Below are 19,764 nucleotides of genomic sequence, written 5' to 3'. Positions count from 1 at the left end.
AATTAGTTTATTTAAATACAATATGAATTTGAGTGTAAGGACATGTGTACACGCAAACATTGACATATCTTCTTTTCTGTATTCAAATAAAATACAAAATTAATATTAAGGAACAAGTCTTTTATTTTATTTTATTTTTTTTTTGACTTCAATTATGTCTTCTTCTTTTTCAATGAATTGTTAAAAATTAAGATATCAATAGAGTTATGTAAATCATTAAAGGAAGAAGAAAAAAAGAAGTTTTATTGAGTATAAACTAGAGTGTGGTATCCATAGCGGTAGATACGTTTTTATTCTTTTGCTCAGCTTTCCATCTCATAATCTTTTCTTTCAATTCAGTTGCTATTATAATAATATTAATTATATCTTTGAATTAAAGAAAAAAAAAAAGAAGAGTAATTTACCTGGTTGAACCATATCCATTGTTAATGGCATACGATTGAAAGGATCGCGCGTATCACCAAGTAAATGAGCACGAATAGTGCTGCGATCGACAATAACATTGGATGTAGGTAGTAAAACAGGATCTTCCATCAATGTGAAAAAAATAGGATCTACAAAAAAAAAAAAAAAAAAAAAAAAAAAAATTAAATTTACATAACATGGTAAAAAACTATTGCATACCTAAGAATTCGTCAGGGACTTCGCCTAATTCTTCTTCTTCCTCTACTCCACTTTGTACAGCTATTTCAACACGATTTACAAATGATTCAAGTGCAGAAATATCATCCATAGATTTCAAGGCATGCTTTTGTAAAATAGAGGCAGCCTTTGAGAAATACTCTTTACGATAGGATCGACCATCTCGAGCGACTGCCTCTACAAATGTTTGAGAATTCAAATTAAGATAAATATCAATAATTTCAGACAAAAGTTTACGAGGTTGAAAGTAATATTTTTCAGGATTAGCTACTTTAAGGTCAGTGCATTTAGGGCCCACTAACTGTACTAGATTATAATCTAACATGGCTGCTAAACGATCTACAATTTCATTCACTAAGAAAGGTTTGGTAACTTCTGCTGTCATATACTTGAGCATATGAACGGTTTCGTTACCGAGAGCAACGTAGGATTGAGCTTGTCTTTCTAAAGAGTAGAGATTGCCTTCGCGTTCTTGACGGTATTGCTAAAAAAAATCAATCGAGAATGAGTTACAAAGAGATAATAATACAAAGAACTGAATCAATTATACATACAGGTGTTTTTGCTTCCCAAGAAGCTTTATCACTCATTTCTAATTGAATTTGATGAATTTCAGATAGTTTACTCAAACTCTCATCCATAAGGTAAGTAACGTCACTCATTAACATATTAACAAAGCGAGTGAAAGTTTCAGAATTCCTATAAAAAGTTATTAGGTCATTTTATATATATACACATATACATATATAGATATTTAATTATTATTGATAAACTCACTGGCTTTCTTCTCTTAATTTGGCACGATGTGCTGGATGGTTCCAAATAGTCTTCATGATATGACTAATATTATAACGAATATTGAATTTATCATAAAACTGTGAACTAGCTCCAGTTTGCTCAACCTCTATAATGAGAATTAGCAAAAAGATAAAGTATAAAAAAAAATGATTTTAGACACTTACCCACATAAAAGTTCATTAATGAAGGTACCAAATGATCTAAAGCCAATGGATGTGAGTTAAGGATAGCTTCTAATTCTCCAGGAACCCCTCTAGCAATAGGGTATGTAAAGAAGAACAAGACTTCTACTAATTTGGCTTTTAAATAAGGATTCTTTACATACTTTGAGTTTCTCAAGAAAGTTATAATAAAAGTAACTAGTTCATCATGAGGGCATTGCATCATCACACGGGTCTCATATCCATATCTAAAAAAAAAAAAAAAAAAAAAAAAAAAAAAATTATTATCATTTTGCTTAAATAAATAAAAATAACTTACTTTCCAATAAATATATATAATTCAACAATATCTTCAATAATCCACTCAGGAAGCATAGCAAAAGTCTCGGGTACAGCATCTGGAAGTGGTAATTTAATCTTTTCCCAAGGATGCTTATGTTGAGGATCAGCAATACGTATGATCCAAGCCATTACTAAATCATAAAATCGTAAAGCTTCGGCCAAAAAGATTGGATCTAAAACCATTGTTTCATAGGCTAAACGAAACATAGTCATTTGATCGTATTTTGCTTTCAATCTCTTTGCAACAAAATCACTCATCATGCCTTGAGGTGTCTATATTTAAAAAAAAAAATAAAAAAATGAAAATTAGCATAGTTACTATGGATGATAGATGAATATATACATTAGCAGTACGAAGTGCGTCTTGCTGTGCTTTGTCTGCTTGCTTTTTAACTTCATTATATTCTCGAATAAATTCATTGAAATTGACAAAAGCTCGAATGGGACCATAATGCATGAACGAAAGTGTTAAAAAGAAAATTTCCGTAATAAAATTGTGATCTATGAATAATATGTTATATATAAACTATAATATAATATACACATATATATAGTGAGTTAATTACTTTTTAACTCTTGTACTTGTCTATAATAAGCGTCTGATTGTTCTTTCGTAGCATTAATTTTTGTTTCCTCTGCTACATCTAATCTCTTACTAGTCCTGAAATATGAAGAATCAATCTTGTCAATTTTAGACGCACGAATGTCTAAAAATGGATCACAAAAGGCTAATAGAACAGCAGCAATATTATGCATAAATCCATCTGAAGAAATAGTTTGAGGATCAACCTGAATTTGTGCTCTTTTTTCATTTAAGCGAACTATATGTCCAAAATATTCTAATAGCTGATTTCTTGATTCTGCGTTGGCTCTGACTATAGAATTACAAATAGAAAACATGAATTTCTAACGTAAATACTATTAGTATGAATTTATTAGTTATAACTTGTAAAACTTACTTGGATATTTTGAACACTACCACGAAGACCATTTTTACATGAAAGAAGATCTGCAGCATTTCTTGTTTCAGTATTTTGGAAATAAGATTCAGCTACTTTTGGCTATAAATACATGTGTCAATAAAATAAAATAAAATAAAATAAAATATAAAAATAAAAACTTACTGCTGCATCTGGATATGCACTTAATTTGAAAAATGGACCTAACAGTGATATATCTTCTATGTTATTTGCTAAAGCATTAGATGGATTAAATTCAGAAAGGCTCGATACCATAGCTGCAACAGATTTATTTTCACATAAAAAGGATATAGCTTGCATACTACTCTTATTATCACTTAGTATGTTCCCCATACGAATTTCATTAGAAATTTCGACAAATACAGGACCTAAAATCTATAAATTCATTAGTCGTATTTTTTGATAAATTGAATAAACAATTTACCATATCAAGTCCGTCTTCATCAAAACGTTGAATTAACTGGGTTAAAAATTCAGTTGGTAATCCTTGTGGTGTATCAGGTAATGATTTCAATCGAGGAACAAGCTGCTGTTCTGGACCCAAATGCTCACTAAAGATAAATAGAGAAATTAATTAACTTGAAATAAATAATATACCTTCATAAATGTACTACCTTTGAAATTGGGGAAACATATCAGGCATTTGAAGTACAAGACCTGAATAAGAAATAACTAATTTTTCAATATTATCCAATATATCTAATCTTTGCTGCAAAACAGACTTTTCTAAATTTCTGCCTTTTTGTAACATATTCTTATGAATTTCATGAGACCTTTTCCAACAAGCTAAAAGATAGTCGAAATGAAGTATGTTAAGAGGTGGTTCCAGAGAGAGTCGGGCAACAATGGCACGATCCAAATATTGCTGAGAAAGTCTATTCGGGTTAAGTTCTATAGTGTTTTCGAAAGATTAAGTAAAATAAAGAAAAAAAAGAAACATTATGCATGTATATTTTGTTTTTGAATTTTACCATTTTCGTCTACAAGTTCTTTAACCAGTTCTTCTAGATAAATGTAATTACTTTGTTTTTCGGGCTATACATTAAGCAAATAGATTAATATAATTCTTTACTTTTTAGTTTATTTGTTTATTAGATCACTATACATTCAAAGTAACTTGTAAGATGCGAGAAATTACATCATCTTGCCATTCTTCAAAACTTTTTGCTGGTTTTATAATAGTCTGTGGTTGAGATGAAGTCTTTGTGGTTTGAATCGAGTTTTGCTTCTTCATATAATAAGGTTAGAATTAGGAAACTTTGACTTTAAGATAAAATTTGATTTTTTTTTTTTTACCTCGATAGGTGTTGTAAGTGCTTTTTTAGGAGTAGGTTTTTTTAAAGGTATTGTTTCATCCAATGTAGGAAGTGCCGATTTATTAGAAATGTTTGGTTTCTCTTCATTTGAATTTAATTGCTGTTGCTGCTGTTGCTGCTGTTGTTGCTGTTGTTGCAACTTTGCTAAACGCTTAAGACGAATCTATATATGATAATTGAAAGTTAAAAGAACACATCAGTTTTTAAGAATACTGCAAACAATACTTGATCAGCTTCTGACATAAATTGAGCTTAATATACTTGTCTTAAAAAAAAAAAAAGAAAAGAAAAAAAAAGTGAAAAAGTGAAAAAGCGAAAAAGCGAAAAAGCGAAAAAAAAAATAGACACATTTATTACGCGAAACTATGCCGCGCGTTACATGCGGGGTTCGCATTTATCGTATAACAGCCAATGTGATTTATTTTATTTTATTTAAATGATACAATGAGCGGATAAAGATATATACAGAAAAAAGCTATTTTATTATATATTGTCATTATTTTATTTATTTATTTTTAAGCAACATGGTCTTTACTTCGTTTACCGCCACTAACCTATTCATATACAGAGTTTTTAATATGAATTATATCATGTGTATATCATTTACCTGAACTATTTTAGATATAAATTTATCAATTGCACCTCGGTCATTTTCACACCATTCAACGCTCCATTGCTCTCCATCTACAAAATTATCCATTTCCATCCAACTCCCAAAGACAGGTCGATTATCTAAAGGAATCTTTCTTCCGGAAGCCGTCGTGATTGAAACGATCTTTCGAGTTCTGAAGGTTGCTATTACATGAATTTTTTCAGCCAATGATAAACCTGTTTCAGAAGGTAAAATATCTATCCAGGCACGGTGTTCTGCGTTAATTGATTGTACTGTGATCTGACGGACTTTTTCTAGAGCAAAATAAAGCATAAAACATGAGAGAATAATTTTTATTTTATTTTATTTTTCACTAACTTACTCTCTATCTTTTTTTTTTCTTTTTTTGTAACTGGTTTTGATGGGCTTCCAGAAATAGTGTTTGACTGCTGTGAAGGATACTTTTGTTGACTAGTAGCATGTGATGGTAATAAAGGGGGAGGAAGAGGAGGAGCAGAGCTATATGTAGGCTGTTCGTTATATACAGGGTACTGGTTATAATTGTAATCTATAGATGGTTGGTATCCATTATTACCTTCGAAAGGCATTGCTTGAGTATATGGTGAATCCATATTATATGATGAATAGTTATTCGTTTGCGAGATTGTGTGTGGTTGTTGCAGAGGTGTTGTATTAAGATGAAAAGGCCCTGGGGCCATATAATATTCTTCACCTACAGAAATATTTGGGGCAATAGAATAATGTTCATAAGGCCTTAATGGTTCCTGGGGTAAAGGCTTCATTTGCCAAGATGGATTTAACATTGTTGTAGAGGTTGAGGGTAGATCATCGTTTTGATGAGGTTGAGCATGATGAGGCTTGGTAGACATTTTCCATCCTTCTTTTTTACTCTTACATGTTTTCCAATTCTCATTACTTGATGTCGATGAATTAGAAGTTGTTTTCCAATGCTCTTTAGTACGTGAAGTATATTTTGGAACATTAATTTTTGAAGACATCATTGTTGGTTGATCATAAAGCATGTTAGACTATAAGAAAAAATAATAATAATAATAAAACTTGTTGATTTTAGTCTTTACTGAAGAAAAGAAGAAAAGAAAAAAAAAATAATAATAATAAAATTTTTGCTGTATTTATGTACCTGGTAAAAGGGAGATTCATTTTGTTGATCTACGTTGTTATAATTCATTTGAAGATTTAAAAAAAAAAAATATGGATTATTTTTTTTTCTTACTTGAAATAGTATAAATAACAATCTACCTAAAAAGCAAACGATAATAAATTTGGTAATTTAACCGCATTTTTATTTGTTCAGGTAGAAAGTTATAATGTTTAGCCTTGAACAAATAAAAAAAAAGTGGGAAATTTTGCACTTTTTTCCCTTAAACAAAAGTCTTTAAAGAAGAAACCTGTTGCACACAACTTTATTAATAGAATGTGTATATAATATTGAGGGAAAAAAAATAAAAAAAAAAGAGAGAGAGATTTTAACTTTTCTCTTTCTTTCTTTTTTTTTTTTCTGTCATGTCAAATTTTAAAAAATCTATTTCTCTAAACAAAGCTTCAAAAGCAGGCTCGAATAATAATTTAACTTTTCGAACAATAGGTCAAATAGGAAAATCCATGTCATCTACAATGATAAGCAAAGCAAAAAGTAAGGATGACGACAATTCTACTTCACCATCTAGCAGCATAGTTATGACGAGTGAGCAACTAAAAACAGCTGAAGAGAATCTATTGAGTGATATTACAGAAGTTCGTTATGTAATGGACTTATTCTTGAACTCTCGTATCCCTGAAGCAGAAAAAATTTTGGAGCCAAAACGTAATTCGACCTTATATCATTCTCTTGGATATTCTTTTATCTTATTTTTAAGAAGCATAATGACATTTCAGCAAAGTGATATTCAAGATGCTATCACAGCACTTAAAAATACAATCCAGATGGCAGATTCTATGCGTAAAAAGGAAACTGGTTGGTTCAGTAACATGACCGTTTGGATAAAAGGCGGTCTTCATGTTCAAGATATTTGTAATATGTCTCGCTTACAACGTCACGCTGTAAGCAGATAATAATTATAAATTACGCAGTATATATATATATATATATATGCATATAGATATATACATGCTAATACTGTTACATAGGAATTAGTACATGCTGAGTGCTTCATGTTAAAGGCATTGCTTTGTATCGTTCATGAAGAAAGCTTTGTTGCCTTTTTAAGAGAGGCACTTAATGTAAAATCAAGCTATAATGTATACAAGGCGCTTCAAAAATATTTAAATCACATAAAACAAGAGATAATTCAGGGGAAAGACATTGAATCATATGCATTAGATGATCATTTTACTTCGGGAGTGTCTCTTGGGATTGGTTTATTCAATGTAATTATCTCATTATTTCCCAACACTATTTTGAAATTTGTGGAATTTGTTGGATTTTCAAGTGATCGAGTTTATGGTATGGAACAGTTAGAAATGACAGGAGGTTGGGAACAATACGCAGGTTTACCACCTGATGAATTACCACCACCTCAAGATCCTAATGAAGGTTTACGTAGACAATTTTGTGATATGGTTTTATTACTCTATAACATCATATTATCCAAACTTATTCCACTCTCTGATGTGAATGAAGAGTTATCAAATCGTATTTTGGCTTATAATCTAAAGGTGTATCCTGATGGTGTCTTTTTCCTGTATTTTTCAGGTCGACAATTGAGTTCTCAAAGACAATTAAAAGAAGCAAAAGCTCAGTATCAAAGAGCTATTCAAATTCAAAAGGACTGGAAACAGCTTCATCACATATGTTATTGGGAATTAGGGTTAATTCACCTAACACAGCAAGATTGGCAAGAAGCCGTCAAGTGTTATTCAATACTTCAAAAGGAAAGCAATTGGTCAAAGGCAGTTTACTATTATATGCAGGCTATATCCTTATACAATTTTAGTCAATTAGAAGAAGCGAGTGAGATGATGCATAAGGTATCTGGGGCAAAGCAAAAGTTTGTAGGTAAATCTATCCCTCTTGAAAAATTTGTTGCACGAAAGGCAAGGAAATTTATTTCACAAGGCAATCGATTGTTGTTCCCTGACTTGGAGATATTAGTTGCATTTAGTGCCTTTGATTTTATGTCTTTTGATGAGCTGTACAAAAATTTAAAACGTACAAATGATGAAATCAATCGCTTAACACATGAAGAGAGACATAAGGAAGCGCTTAATTATTATGATGATCTATGTCTTGCTCATTATTTACGTGCTATCACACTTCGGCTTTTGTTGGAACAAAAAGAAATGAGTGAATGGAAACAATTATTTGAAGAATCTGTTACAAATGTGAAAAAAAATGCTGATAAATTACAACTTGATCATTATATTTATTACTTTACAAGATATGAAGAAGGGCTTATGATGATTATGGATAAAAAATACGATGAAGCTAAGGAGATAATACAATCGATTATCAAAATAAGTGAAAAGGGGCAATACAGCATTGGTGTTGGATCACATTCAAAGAATAAATACAGTTTAGAGAATACGCTTATATTCAAATGTCATAACTGTATTACTAAAATTCAGACAATGGCAAAGAAGAATAAAAGTATATAATGTGGAGATTTAATAATAAACAAACCTTTTATTAAATTTCAGTAAAAGCTTTAGTAATATGCCTTTTTTTTTTTTTTTTTTTTTTTTTTCGTTCGTTCGTAGAATATATTTATATACATTATACTTTTACCAATACGTATATCCACTATTGAATGAATAAAAGCACACGTTCATTTATAATAGTATATCATAATATTAAATAAAATATCATATAAATTTAGAATATAAAAATTGCTTTCCAAACTATTAAGCATTACAGTATTTTAATTATGTGGCTGCTCTAATTATTATAAAGTAAATTGAACATAAAATTAATTGTAACAACAGAGAGTGTATTCAAGTTATTTGAAATTTTTAACGTCTTTTTTTTTTCTTTTTTTTCTTTTTTTTCTTTTTTTTTGTGGGGGAAGGGTATTAAGTAAAAAGAAAGGAGGATTGTCAATTGTTCAAGATATTTAAAATCGTCGGTGCGTATATAGACAGTGAATATAGTGAGAAATATCGAATAATTGATAAGGATAAACAGTATAGGGTATAGTTGTATTAAAATAGAATAGTGGCTAGTAAAATATACGTTTATGGATCCCGTCTGTGTCCTAGTTTGCAGCTATGGTCCTTACAAAGGTTTAGTAAGGCGGAAACTTTAAAGATCAAGACTATGCTATCCACATAAAGTAAACAAGATAATTTAAATGGTCAGAGTAGATAGATTGTAGGCAAACGGTTATCCCTATTTCCTGCAAGCTGAGGCCCCTTATATACATAGGCCAAAATACTTTTGTGTCTTATTAAATACTTAAATGATTTCATCTAAATAATAAATTAAGATCAAGAAGTGCATTTTAGTCTATCCAAGTATGATTTAAATATGAAACATAACTGACGCTTCAACTATATAAAGAATACTATTTGGTTAAAAGAAAACTGTCTATACTTTCTCTATTACAAATTACTATATTAATGTCTATAAAAGAGGTGCTTGAAGGCGAAATATTTATTCACCCATTGTTAGTAAAATTATAATATCAGAAAGTTTAATGAAACTAGCTTCTTCTTTGGAACCAGGAATAGAAGTAATAAATATATCTTTTGGGTACTATCTTATTTCTCATGGTTATTATTATGGTTTTCATAATTTTTTTTTCTAATATCACGTACAAATTACCATTCAATAAAGCGTTTATAAACGAAAAATAAGGAATGGCGATAGTAATCATTTCCTTTCAGATAAATAAAATTTTGTTCAAGTTGTTAACATATGTAGTCATCTATCTCTTTAAAAATGGTTATATTTGTTCAATAACAGCAAAATAATAAAGGAAGAACTGAAAGCTAAAACGAGAGTCATAATAACAAATTGCATCTATCAGTTTCCAGTTTTTTTTGGAAGATATGTAATAAAAATAATAAATAATCATAATACATGAACAAAGTTAAAGCGAAATGACTATTTGTGTACTTTATTTATTAAATATACATCTAAATTGAAAGTGTGTATTTTAATCATCAAATCCGTTCTGACTATTTCAACATGTATAAAGTATGAAGCTATCTTCCTCCCCTTTTGACACAAGAGAAAATAAAGAGAAGTATATATCATTGTCTCTAATGTGTTTATAACCATTGAATGAAGGGCAAATTCAAAAACAAAAAATTGCATTATTTAGTTCATAAGAATTTGTACATGCTAGCTAGCGAAGTTTAGTTAGAATTTTTTTTGTACAAATAGATGTATGATAACCAGTGTAAAGGGGTAGATCAGTTTTCATATAACATGTGTTACATTAAAACTGAACTTTTGTATATATTTTTTTTTTAATGATAGCTAAGCTGTTTTTGGATATAAGCCCGGAAGTAAAGATAACCATTAATGGAATATTAGACTTCAAGGTGAGTCATTGTACACTTATAGAAGGAATTAAAAGTTTTTTTTTTTTTTTTTTTTTTTTTTTTTTTTTTTTTTAAGACTTGCAATAGGTTTTGGAGGTATTACTCAGATCTATCAAACAAGATCAAACTTTGAAGAATCCACAAAAGTTTACTCAACTTTAGTGATTTTCCCCAGTTTTCATCTCTTGTAAAGTTTCTTGGTAGTTTCCTTGATTTATTATGAACCTTTTTTTTTTCGCGTAATAAGTATATCATTAAAGCTTTACACTAAAACACATGAAAAAAATTTGATTACTCAAAATGACGTAAATACATTTACATTGCATAAAATACATAATTGCAACGACTTTGATCAAGTCACTAGAAGATAAAAAGAACCTCTAAAATAAATTTAATGATTAGTTACTAAAGTACAAATTAGGATATTCGAAATAATTATGAAAACAAGCTAAAGGCTTTATTTATATAATCATTAGAACTGTAACGAAGAAAAAAAAACTGATTGTAATATTCTATTAATGCTTTTTTATACGTGTTATAAAAACATTTTAACTACTCACTTCCCTTTGAGTCTTTTTGTTTAATATTATTAGTTTTCATTTTTTTTTTTTTTTTTTTTTAGTTTTATTATCTCTTTCCCTCTGAAGTAGCTTCATATTATAATCTATAATACCATTCATTATTTACTTTTATTTACTAGCGTCATGTTTAGAAGAAAAGATAGGTCTTCTGAACAGCAATAACAATAACAGTTTGATGAATACTTTGTTAAAAGGTTAGTCACTGATTCTTTGGTTATGTGTGACACATTTTATTTTTGAAGTGCGCCGTTTTTTTTTTTTTTTTTTTTTTTTTTTTTGTAAAAAAAAAAAGAAAGCGCCTTAGTAGAAAAAAAAAAGCTATAATAATAATAACAATTAAATAAAGAGTATACTTTTATGCACATTATTTAAGGGTAAATATCATTTCTTTTTATTATTTTAATCTCCAAATTCAATTTTTTCCCCCTCTTTCGTTCCTTGATAGGACTTTTTTTTTCATATTGTTGTATATTAACTCAGATGCAGTCTAATAAAAAAGAAAAATATTAATATTCTGTTACAAGCCTTAATTGAATTGTTGCAAACTAATAAACTAAGAACGAGGATAGTATTGTAGCTTCGAACACGCGAAATAAAATTTTTTCTTTATAGTAAAGTCTATATTAAATTGTGTAAAATACTTTATAAATGAAATTCTATAAATATACTCTACTATTGACAATTATTTCTTTTTACTTTTTACGCCGAGCTGAGATTTGAATCAATTATATTGCATGCTCTTGCCCAAAAGTTACACAGATCTAACTTAACTTAATTTTACAGGATCAATGAATTTTAGAGTTTATCCAGAACCCAATTAGCTGCTAAGCTACACGCTACACAAGCTTATTCTTTTTAAAGTATACAAAATAAGGTATTATTTGTTAAATGTCATAAAATTTTTTTTTATTGTTCCTTTTTTATTCTATTATGGATTTTCCAACAATTAATAGAACAGAGACTTTATCAAGAGTATGCGACAATGGCATATGTCATTGTGATTGGCGACTGACATTACAAGATTGTATCGAAAGTAAAGCAATGACGATAATTCATGGTATAAATATTGGATTATGTGGAATGGCGGTTATAATTGGTATATACAAAATAAGAATACATATCAATTATTATTTAACATGTTAAAGTTTATTATTATTAGGAAGCATATTATTATTTCATAGAATATTCATAAAAGGTCATAAATTATTTGATTTAAATATCTCCAGAGGATGCTTTCGACCAAAGCCTATTGATTGCATGTTATTATTTCTTATTATTTTTAATTTTTGTATGTATATCAAACTTCTATTATAAATTTTTTAAAAAAAAAAACTAATTATGATATATAGTGAGATTATTATCAAGTACAATACTTATTGCTGATATATGTCCTGATTTTATCTCTAGAGCTTGTATTGTATTACATACAAATTAATATAAATATTTTATATACTGACATTTATAGTACATAGTTATGTTTGAATTCCCCTGGCAATTTGGATATGGCGCCTTTGCTCTTTATCTGATTGGAATTGCACAAACATTAGCTGATGTAATAATCTATCTGTCTATATCACATAATAAAATAAATAAATACTAATTACTTTTATATAGAGTCATAAAGTGATTGCTAATAATTGGTTGCCTTCACCAAGACTTGTCGACATTATCGGCTGTACAATCTTTTTAGCACCCTTTATTATTAATAATGTTATGTCTTTAGCAGCAGGCATCTTGGCTCAAAAAGATTTAAAATTAGCTAAAGTATTTACACGTCTTTTATATATCTTTTGGTTTATTCATTGTTTTTGTCTTGCCGTCTCTGTTGTCTTTTCTGGTTTTCGACTGACTCGCATTTTGAAAAATCATTTGAACAAATTCAACACAACAGGTCCTCGCTATGTTTCCGTGAAAACGGGTATTTTTAAGATCAGAGCTGTCATGAGTATTATTGGTGTTTGTTTGATCATGTTTGCTGTCTTCTTGCTAATGTTTGGTATTTTAAGAGAAAAAATTATTGTTAATCTATTAGGATCAATTATTTTGGGTGCCTTTTGGAACTTTTTAGGTGTCGTTACTACCTTGGGTGTAGAGCTTGCCATTATTTTCAAGTAATTATAAGCTTCTTTTTCTATACATATTCATATTCATATTCATATTCATATCCATAATAATAATAGTCCTAAAATTGATGACAATACATCGTTTGGATTGAAAGCCAACAATAATAATCCCAGTACGTCAGAAAAAATTTCTGATAACGAAATAGTCGGCCAATATGTCACTTACTCAAACATCACCACAAGTCAAGAATATTCACCAAGTAATAATAAACATCAAGATATATCAAATAATAGCACTTTTGATGAATTAAAACTACAACAACTTCAATATCAGGGAGTATTTCAAAAGTATAGTCAACTCCAAACATGCCATAATGAATTAAAGCCTAATTATGTTAATAATTCAATCAGTCTAGCTCATTCTGATGCGAGGCAAATGAAAGTCTCTGCTGATAGTGCCCCTTTACAAGTTGATGAGTATCATCCTGGTCTCAAGAAATTCAACAACAACGAAAAAATTACATTTCCTAGTCATTCTCCACAACTTTTTGCTCACCTTGAAGAGGAAAATATTTTAGACGACGGTGAACACTCTCAAATGAATTTGGTAGAATACATGACAAAAAGTTAGATTTATTTACATGTTAATACTTAATATACAAATTATACCATTTGCTTCTTTTATCATTAAAAAAAAAATGAATGAAAAGAATTAGAATAATGCTTAAATATATTATACTTAAAAAGGAAAGTAATAATTTCTGCTTATTATAAAAACAAAACAAAAAAAAAAACACAGTGACGCAAACCTATTATTTTTTTTTTTCTGCCTAATATCACCTTAAGGAACAAAAATCGATCAAATAATATATTCTTTTTTTTTTTATCATTATTATTTTCTATAATTTTTTTGACAGAATTTCGAAAAAGATTGTAAATGGATCTTTGATTTTAAACTGATGCTTACAGATTCAAGTTTAACAAATATATTAGTTGTGGTAACATGCACACAATTACATCGCCATAGCAGGACTAATGTTGTATATTTATTAGAGTGGTGTTTCACAAATAAGATATAGAGTATACAATCAACAATGTAGTAGATCAAATCTTGTCAATTACTTGAGAAATTCATCCGAAAATGACTGTATTACTTTATTAAAAGCTCATCATGATTTAATATCTTTGCATATACCTACAGTATGGTATGTAAAAGAAAATTCGGAAAGTGATCTTGTATTAGAACTTTGGGTATTTTGGTTCGATGAAAGACATACTGGAAAAATAGACGCGAACAATGATCTATACGCGCTTGAAGGTAGTTTTGATGTATATGTATATCTTTTTTTTTTCGTCAAATTTTGTCTAACAATGTATATAGAAACTAAGGTAGGATCGTTTACATGGGAGAATGCTTATTCAAAAATTCAATCACCTACTGCATCGCCTACTACAACTTCAACGCAATCAAATATACCTGTTACAGTCTCTGAGGAATACAAATGGTTTATTAAATCCGTTAGAAACTTAGTTCATGCGTAAGATACATACAATATGTTTAATAATTTTATTAAACCAACATTCTTTATAGACAAATGAAACTCAAAGGAGCTATACCTCTGGGAGAATTTTATGTTTTTCCAAATATTGATCAAAACGACGTTATTGAAGATTCTAGATCAAACTTACTAAAATTACCAAACTCTATGCTTTGTTATTCCTATAATATATATATTGCAAGTACAAACTTGATATTTCAGCCAAATGCCCGGCGAATAAGACTAAAGCCTGTTACTTTACAAACAATTTGCACACGAGGAAAGAAAGGTAATAAATATATATATTTTTATATTATACTTATAAAGAAGTATTTATTTATTGTGGTTATAGTTATTTTGAGTCCTTCTGGAGAAACAGCTCTTATAGCTTCTAACAATCATCACTCAATTGCACAACAAACTGAGCAACTTATTCTCAAAACATGGTCAACACTATTAGAGATACCCTTCCATCATTTAATTCAATCGCATGGACCACGAAAAGAAAATTTACCAAATTTAGTAGCTATTAAAAGTTTAACTAATGAAGATACGTTTTATTATCCAACATGCTTAGTTTTTGTCTCTTCATCCTCAGCAGTTTCACCAACCGCCATGGCAGGCTTTAATGGGCTTTTTGGTTTCAATCAGGGGTTTTCTGAAGATTTGGGAGATAAATGGCATAGGTGGGCATGGAATGAGGGTATCACAAATTATTGGGAATTTACCTGTCCAATAAACACAACAATTACAACTGTTTTAGATGCTCTGGCGTCTCAGCAAGATCAGAGCCCTGGCAACATAGGTCTCTTGCAAAAGGCAATTAATGAACCTGTGACTGCTAGTCCACTAATGGCAACCAAATCTGTTGCTAACATTCAAAAAAACGAGACAACCACATCAACACCAACCTCTACTCTTTCTTTCGATGAGCAATCATCATTACATTATCAATTACAGGACCGCAACAAGATAAAAAGTCAACCTAGATTATCTCTAGCTGAATTTGCTATGGCTAATTTTGTAATTCCAAATAGTAAAGATGATTTAATAGAGTATCCTATCATGAATAACGATCTACAGCAACAGTATCAGCATCAGCATCAGCATCAGCATCAGCCGCATCAGCAACAACAACAACAACAACAACAACAGCAGCAACTACCGCAACAAGAGCCTGAACCTGATCAACTGAATTTAACTCATAATATAATTACTTCTCATGATGTAACAGCAATAAATACAACCAATACATCAGCTTATCAATCACCTCAAATGACTAACCTTGAATTAAGTAGTTTTGGTATTAATATGGATGTTGATAATATGGTACTTGATATATCTGATAGATGGAATAACGATGGTATAGATGATTTGGATAATTTTGACTTTGGTGTAACCGAAGAAGATTTTGACTTCTTCGAGTCTTCAGAGCCCACTACTGTGCCAGCAACTGCACCAACGATGCTACCTCATCAATCAGATGAAACAATGATGGTAGATAACGATACTATTCTAAAACAGGCTTTGACTGATCCTATTCTTTCAGATGATGTTATAAAGCAAGAAAGTATCCCTTTTATAGATACATTTGATGATCAAAAAGCAATGGATTTAGATCAAAAGCACTGCCCAATAAATGCCAATCATACACAAGATATACCAATAGCACCTTTGCAAGTGGCTATATCAAATCATGACTCTGTTAACAATGTTGATGTATTTGATCCACAGCAATATAAGACGGAAGATCCACAGATAACAATGAGGTCACCACAACAACAAACGTTTGTACCACCTGATTTTGCGCCTGTCAAGATGAATTTCATTGTGAACGATGCTAAATATATAAATGGAGGTAAATTTACATATGCACCAGCCGATGGCGATATGATAAAGTCCAAAAAGAAAAGTGAGGAGTACCGACCTGACTATGTTCCTAGTAATCGACGAAGAAGAAGGAAATCGAGTAAACTATTGCAAGATACGATCAATGAAACTAATAAATCACTTAGCAACAATGGAGCAGATAAAATAGTTGCGCCTAATAAATCAACAAAATTGATTGATGAACCTATGAATGAAATGTGTGATAGTGATAGTGATAGTGCTAGTGATAGTGATAGTGATAGTAGTAGTAGTAGTAGTAGTAGTAGTAGTAGTAGTAGTAGTAATAGCAGCAGCAGTAGCAACAGCAGTAATAGTGATAATAATGAAATGGATTATTCTGATGACAATTCTTATGATTCAGACGATAAACTCATGGACTCTTTAATATCTGTGCAAACTAGGCTTATTGAAAAGCTACTAAGTTGTACAGTAAAAAAGAAGAAACTAGTTAAACTAGATCAACTTGTCATGGATTATGATAGTCCATTTGCTGGCACAGTTAGTAGCAATATTATTCGTATATCGAATGTCAGAGGTTTGGATGATATTAGTGCTTTGGATTATTTATGCCAGCAGGCTGTTATTGGTGGATATCCATTTTCAGGAGGAATCGAAACCATGTCATCCAGTGGGTTTGTAGCAAATGGTGAATCTGCAAAGATGGTAGCTGCTAGAAGAAGGAACTTATTGCAGAAATTTTATGGAGATGCGATTCATATTCCTTCTACACCACATGATGTTGACTTTATGATACAAGATTTTAAGACAGTACTTGCTGAAATATTTCATCAAAAGACAGAGTCAATAACTGAAGGTATAGGTGACATGTGTTTAGATCAATTGCCTTTACCTACTTCAGTTACCGTCAAAGGCCCTCTAAATGTACAACAATACTATGATCTTTCAGGTATATATATATATATATATATTTATATAATTTATCTCCTTAAAATATTAACCTAATACATGGATAGAAACGACACAAGCCCATTCTAAATATGGTAAATATCAAGTTAAGAAGCGACGTCCTGCAGAACCTAATTTTGATATCTTACAACCACCTACCATTACTGTCTGTCGTCAGGATGATTTACTAGAAGGTACAACAAATTTGATTATGTTTTGGGAGAAGCTAAGATTAGAGCCCTATTCTTCTAAAAAGCACATCAGCTATTTTGTTGTTTACCCAAAAAATGATTCCATCGAACATGATGTGTCTAATTTTTTTAAAGGCTTAAGTACATTATATGAAACTTGTCAATTAGGTGCACATCACCCAGGAAATGTAGGTCCTTATCGTAAGGGGCTTGTACCAGTACCACTTTTACGTAAGCTTACTAAAAAAAAGAAAAAAAAGAAAGGAAAACACGTTTTATTTTACAATTATCTTATATTTTTATTTTATATTTAGCTCAACTGGCAAATGAATCTTTTGAGGAAAGACAAATGCGAAGTTATTTCGAAGAATGCCAAAATTTAGGATCTGCTTTAGGCAGTGCAATGACTGATCATAGTGTTCATATCGTTATTTATATGATTAATCCAGCTTCATATTTATCATCCAATTTTGATTTAAGTCGTTGTTTTAGTAAATTAGTAAGAAATTATCAAAAAGCAGTTAATGATAAAACCAAAGCAAGGATTGTATTACAGTTGATGCCAATCGAACACGTATTACGGTCAACATCTTTTGGTGGCTGTCTAAAATTTGGTCTTAAAGAAATTGCCTTTGCAGTCTACAACAAATGCCATACAGTTACTCATCGCAATCAAGCTACACAAGACATTTATGCACCAGCTTTTATCTTATCCAAACCAATACCATCACAAATTCAATTCAAGTTGAAGAACTCAATTAGTGCATTTCCTACAGTTTTGGAACAAAATAGTGTCTTGCACATGGGCTATACGTTTAGTTTTGATAAACACTGGATGATTATCGTCTGGACAGATAATCACGGTGAAATGATTGAATTTACTCTTTTAGATAATCGACGTCCACGTCTAGTGGTGTTTAAAGAAGCATGGCATCGTACTTTAAAGATATCAAAACGGACTGGATTTGAATGGACTTTTGTAATAGCTAAACTTGGGCTCATATTTCAAAAGGAACTTCGAGCCTGGATTGATTGTTTACCGACAGAAAAAAAGATTGCAATTGTAGGGTTAGATATTGAATCCACTTTTTATGTGGGTCCAAATAATGATACTGATATTCCAAATGGGGATGTGCTAATGAGTCGTACTTCAAGCACTACTAGTGATTCATTAAATACTACACTTGATCCTTCATCAGGAAATTTGATGAATACTGCCAATCATAAAAAGATAATGACGCAAGTTATAGATGATGAACATACAAAAGCGTTATTATTGAATCATCGAGCAGCCTATTCAAACAAAAGAGAGAGCATGTTCTTTGGTATTCTTGACAGCGTAAAAGAAGAAGATTGGATGATACCCCTGGCAAGTGGTTACATGATACATTCATCGTCCACAAGCGAAAATCCTAATCATGAATTATTTAATTGTAACCCACTTATTCTAGAGGTAAGAGAGGGAGAGAGAGAATATGATTACAAATAATTTTTAACCTATCATTTTATTTAGATACACTTGGTTTATAATCAAACAAGCCATTCTGCATATAGTGCCTTAAGAGATATTATCAAAAAGTATCATTCATTGTCCTTTGTAAATGTAATGCCTTCTAGTAGTAATTGTTTCCCTAATCATCTTGCACTAGTTGAAAGACTTTCTCGTCTACTCCTTGTTATTAATAATTAATTAAAATTTCATTAATACTTAAACATGTATATATACAAGAGGTAGTTGTTTAAAATAAATACGAAAAGATATATATGTGCTTGAATATATATAAACTTTGAATTATGTACTGCTAAATTTTAAGTAAGCTATTTTATTTTATTTATCTATTTAGACATAAAGTTTTATTAAAGTATGCTCTATTCTGTGTTCAATCTATGCAGTCTTTGTAAAAAAAAAAAAAGAAAAAAAAAATAGAATCATTAGCTTGATATTTTATCATAAGTAGCATTGACTTTTTTAGTTCTCAGGGAACAATTATCCGCTATTAAATGAATATCTTTAATACAGTCTCTAAAATAAAGAATAACAACAATGAGGAAATCTGAAGCAACAAAAGGGATTGTTCATAGGACCTTTTTTTTTTTACCATAAAAGTATGATTCTCTAAACTTCAAATTGTTAAAAATAAACCATTTTACGAATCATTTCCAATACATTATTTCTTATTACTCAAATTTCTATGTTTAATAAACCGAGATTGAATAGTTGTACTTTGAAAAAAAAAA

The 19,764-nt window shown here is 30.1% G+C and overlaps 5 protein-coding genes across 5 annotated transcripts; 3 read left to right on the top strand and 2 right to left on the bottom strand.

Moving 5' to 3' along the window:
- Positions 1-360: 360 nt before the first annotated feature.
- Positions 361-3,566, bottom strand: BX663DRAFT_437326 (ubiquitin elongating factor core-domain-containing protein; the record flags this gene model as incomplete). The annotated part of the gene is made up of 12 exons (XM_051523227.1): positions 361-554; positions 625-1,126; positions 1,197-1,341; positions 1,420-1,546; positions 1,605-1,849; positions 1,921-2,216; positions 2,287-2,444; positions 2,510-2,849; positions 2,903-3,004; positions 3,068-3,298; positions 3,348-3,474; positions 3,538-3,566. The coding sequence occupies 12 exons, from the start codon at positions 3,564-3,566 to the stop codon at positions 361-363; spliced, it is 2,496 nt and encodes an 831-aa protein (XP_051381294.1).
- A 1,126-nt stretch (positions 3,567-4,692) lies between these two features.
- BX663DRAFT_514068 (uncharacterized protein) lies at positions 4,693-5,974 on the bottom strand. Its single transcript, XM_051528238.1, has 3 exons — positions 5,214-5,974; positions 4,847-5,145; positions 4,693-4,793 (listed from the first exon to the last, which is right to left on the bottom strand). Exons 1-3 carry the CDS (start codon positions 5,872-5,874, stop codon positions 4,755-4,757), a joined length of 999 nt encoding a protein of 332 aa, XP_051381293.1. The 5' UTR covers positions 5,875-5,974; the 3' UTR covers positions 4,693-4,754.
- Positions 5,975-6,361: 387 nt separating this feature from the next.
- BX663DRAFT_514064 (uncharacterized protein) lies at positions 6,362-8,525 on the top strand. Its single transcript, XM_051528237.1, has 2 exons — positions 6,362-6,913; positions 7,001-8,525. The coding sequence occupies exons 1-2, from the start codon at positions 6,377-6,379 to the stop codon at positions 8,465-8,467; spliced, it is 2,004 nt and encodes a 667-aa protein (XP_051381292.1). The 5' UTR covers positions 6,362-6,376; the 3' UTR covers positions 8,468-8,525.
- A 3,343-nt stretch (positions 8,526-11,868) lies between these two features.
- BX663DRAFT_537063 (uncharacterized protein) lies at positions 11,869-13,733 on the top strand (the record flags this gene model as incomplete). The annotated part of the gene is made up of 5 exons (XM_051530648.1): positions 11,869-11,971; positions 12,288-12,350; positions 12,411-12,490; positions 12,553-13,049; positions 13,119-13,733. 5 exons carry the CDS (start codon positions 11,869-11,871, stop codon positions 13,630-13,632), a joined length of 1,257 nt encoding a protein of 418 aa, XP_051381291.1. The 3' UTR covers positions 13,633-13,733.
- A 101-nt stretch (positions 13,734-13,834) lies between these two features.
- Positions 13,835-19,297, top strand: BX663DRAFT_456755 (mediator complex subunit 13 C-terminal-domain-containing protein). Its single transcript, XM_051523866.1, has 8 exons — positions 13,835-13,999; positions 14,055-14,319; positions 14,383-14,539; positions 14,593-14,828; positions 14,892-17,336; positions 17,404-17,757; positions 17,841-18,979; positions 19,040-19,297. The coding sequence occupies exons 1-8, from the start codon at positions 13,961-13,963 to the stop codon at positions 19,214-19,216; spliced, it is 4,812 nt and encodes a 1,603-aa protein (XP_051381290.1). The 5' UTR covers positions 13,835-13,960; the 3' UTR covers positions 19,217-19,297.
- Positions 19,298-19,764: the final 467 nt, after the last annotated feature.

This window comes from Cokeromyces recurvatus, assembly GCF_025118155.1.
Source record: "Cokeromyces recurvatus strain NRRL 2243 chromosome Unknown BX663scaffold_18, whole genome shotgun sequence".
In the NCBI taxonomy this organism is placed as follows: domain Eukaryota; kingdom Fungi; phylum Mucoromycota; class Mucoromycetes; order Mucorales; family Mucoraceae; genus Cokeromyces; species Cokeromyces recurvatus.
This window is presented reverse-complemented; position numbering and strand designations above follow the sequence as displayed.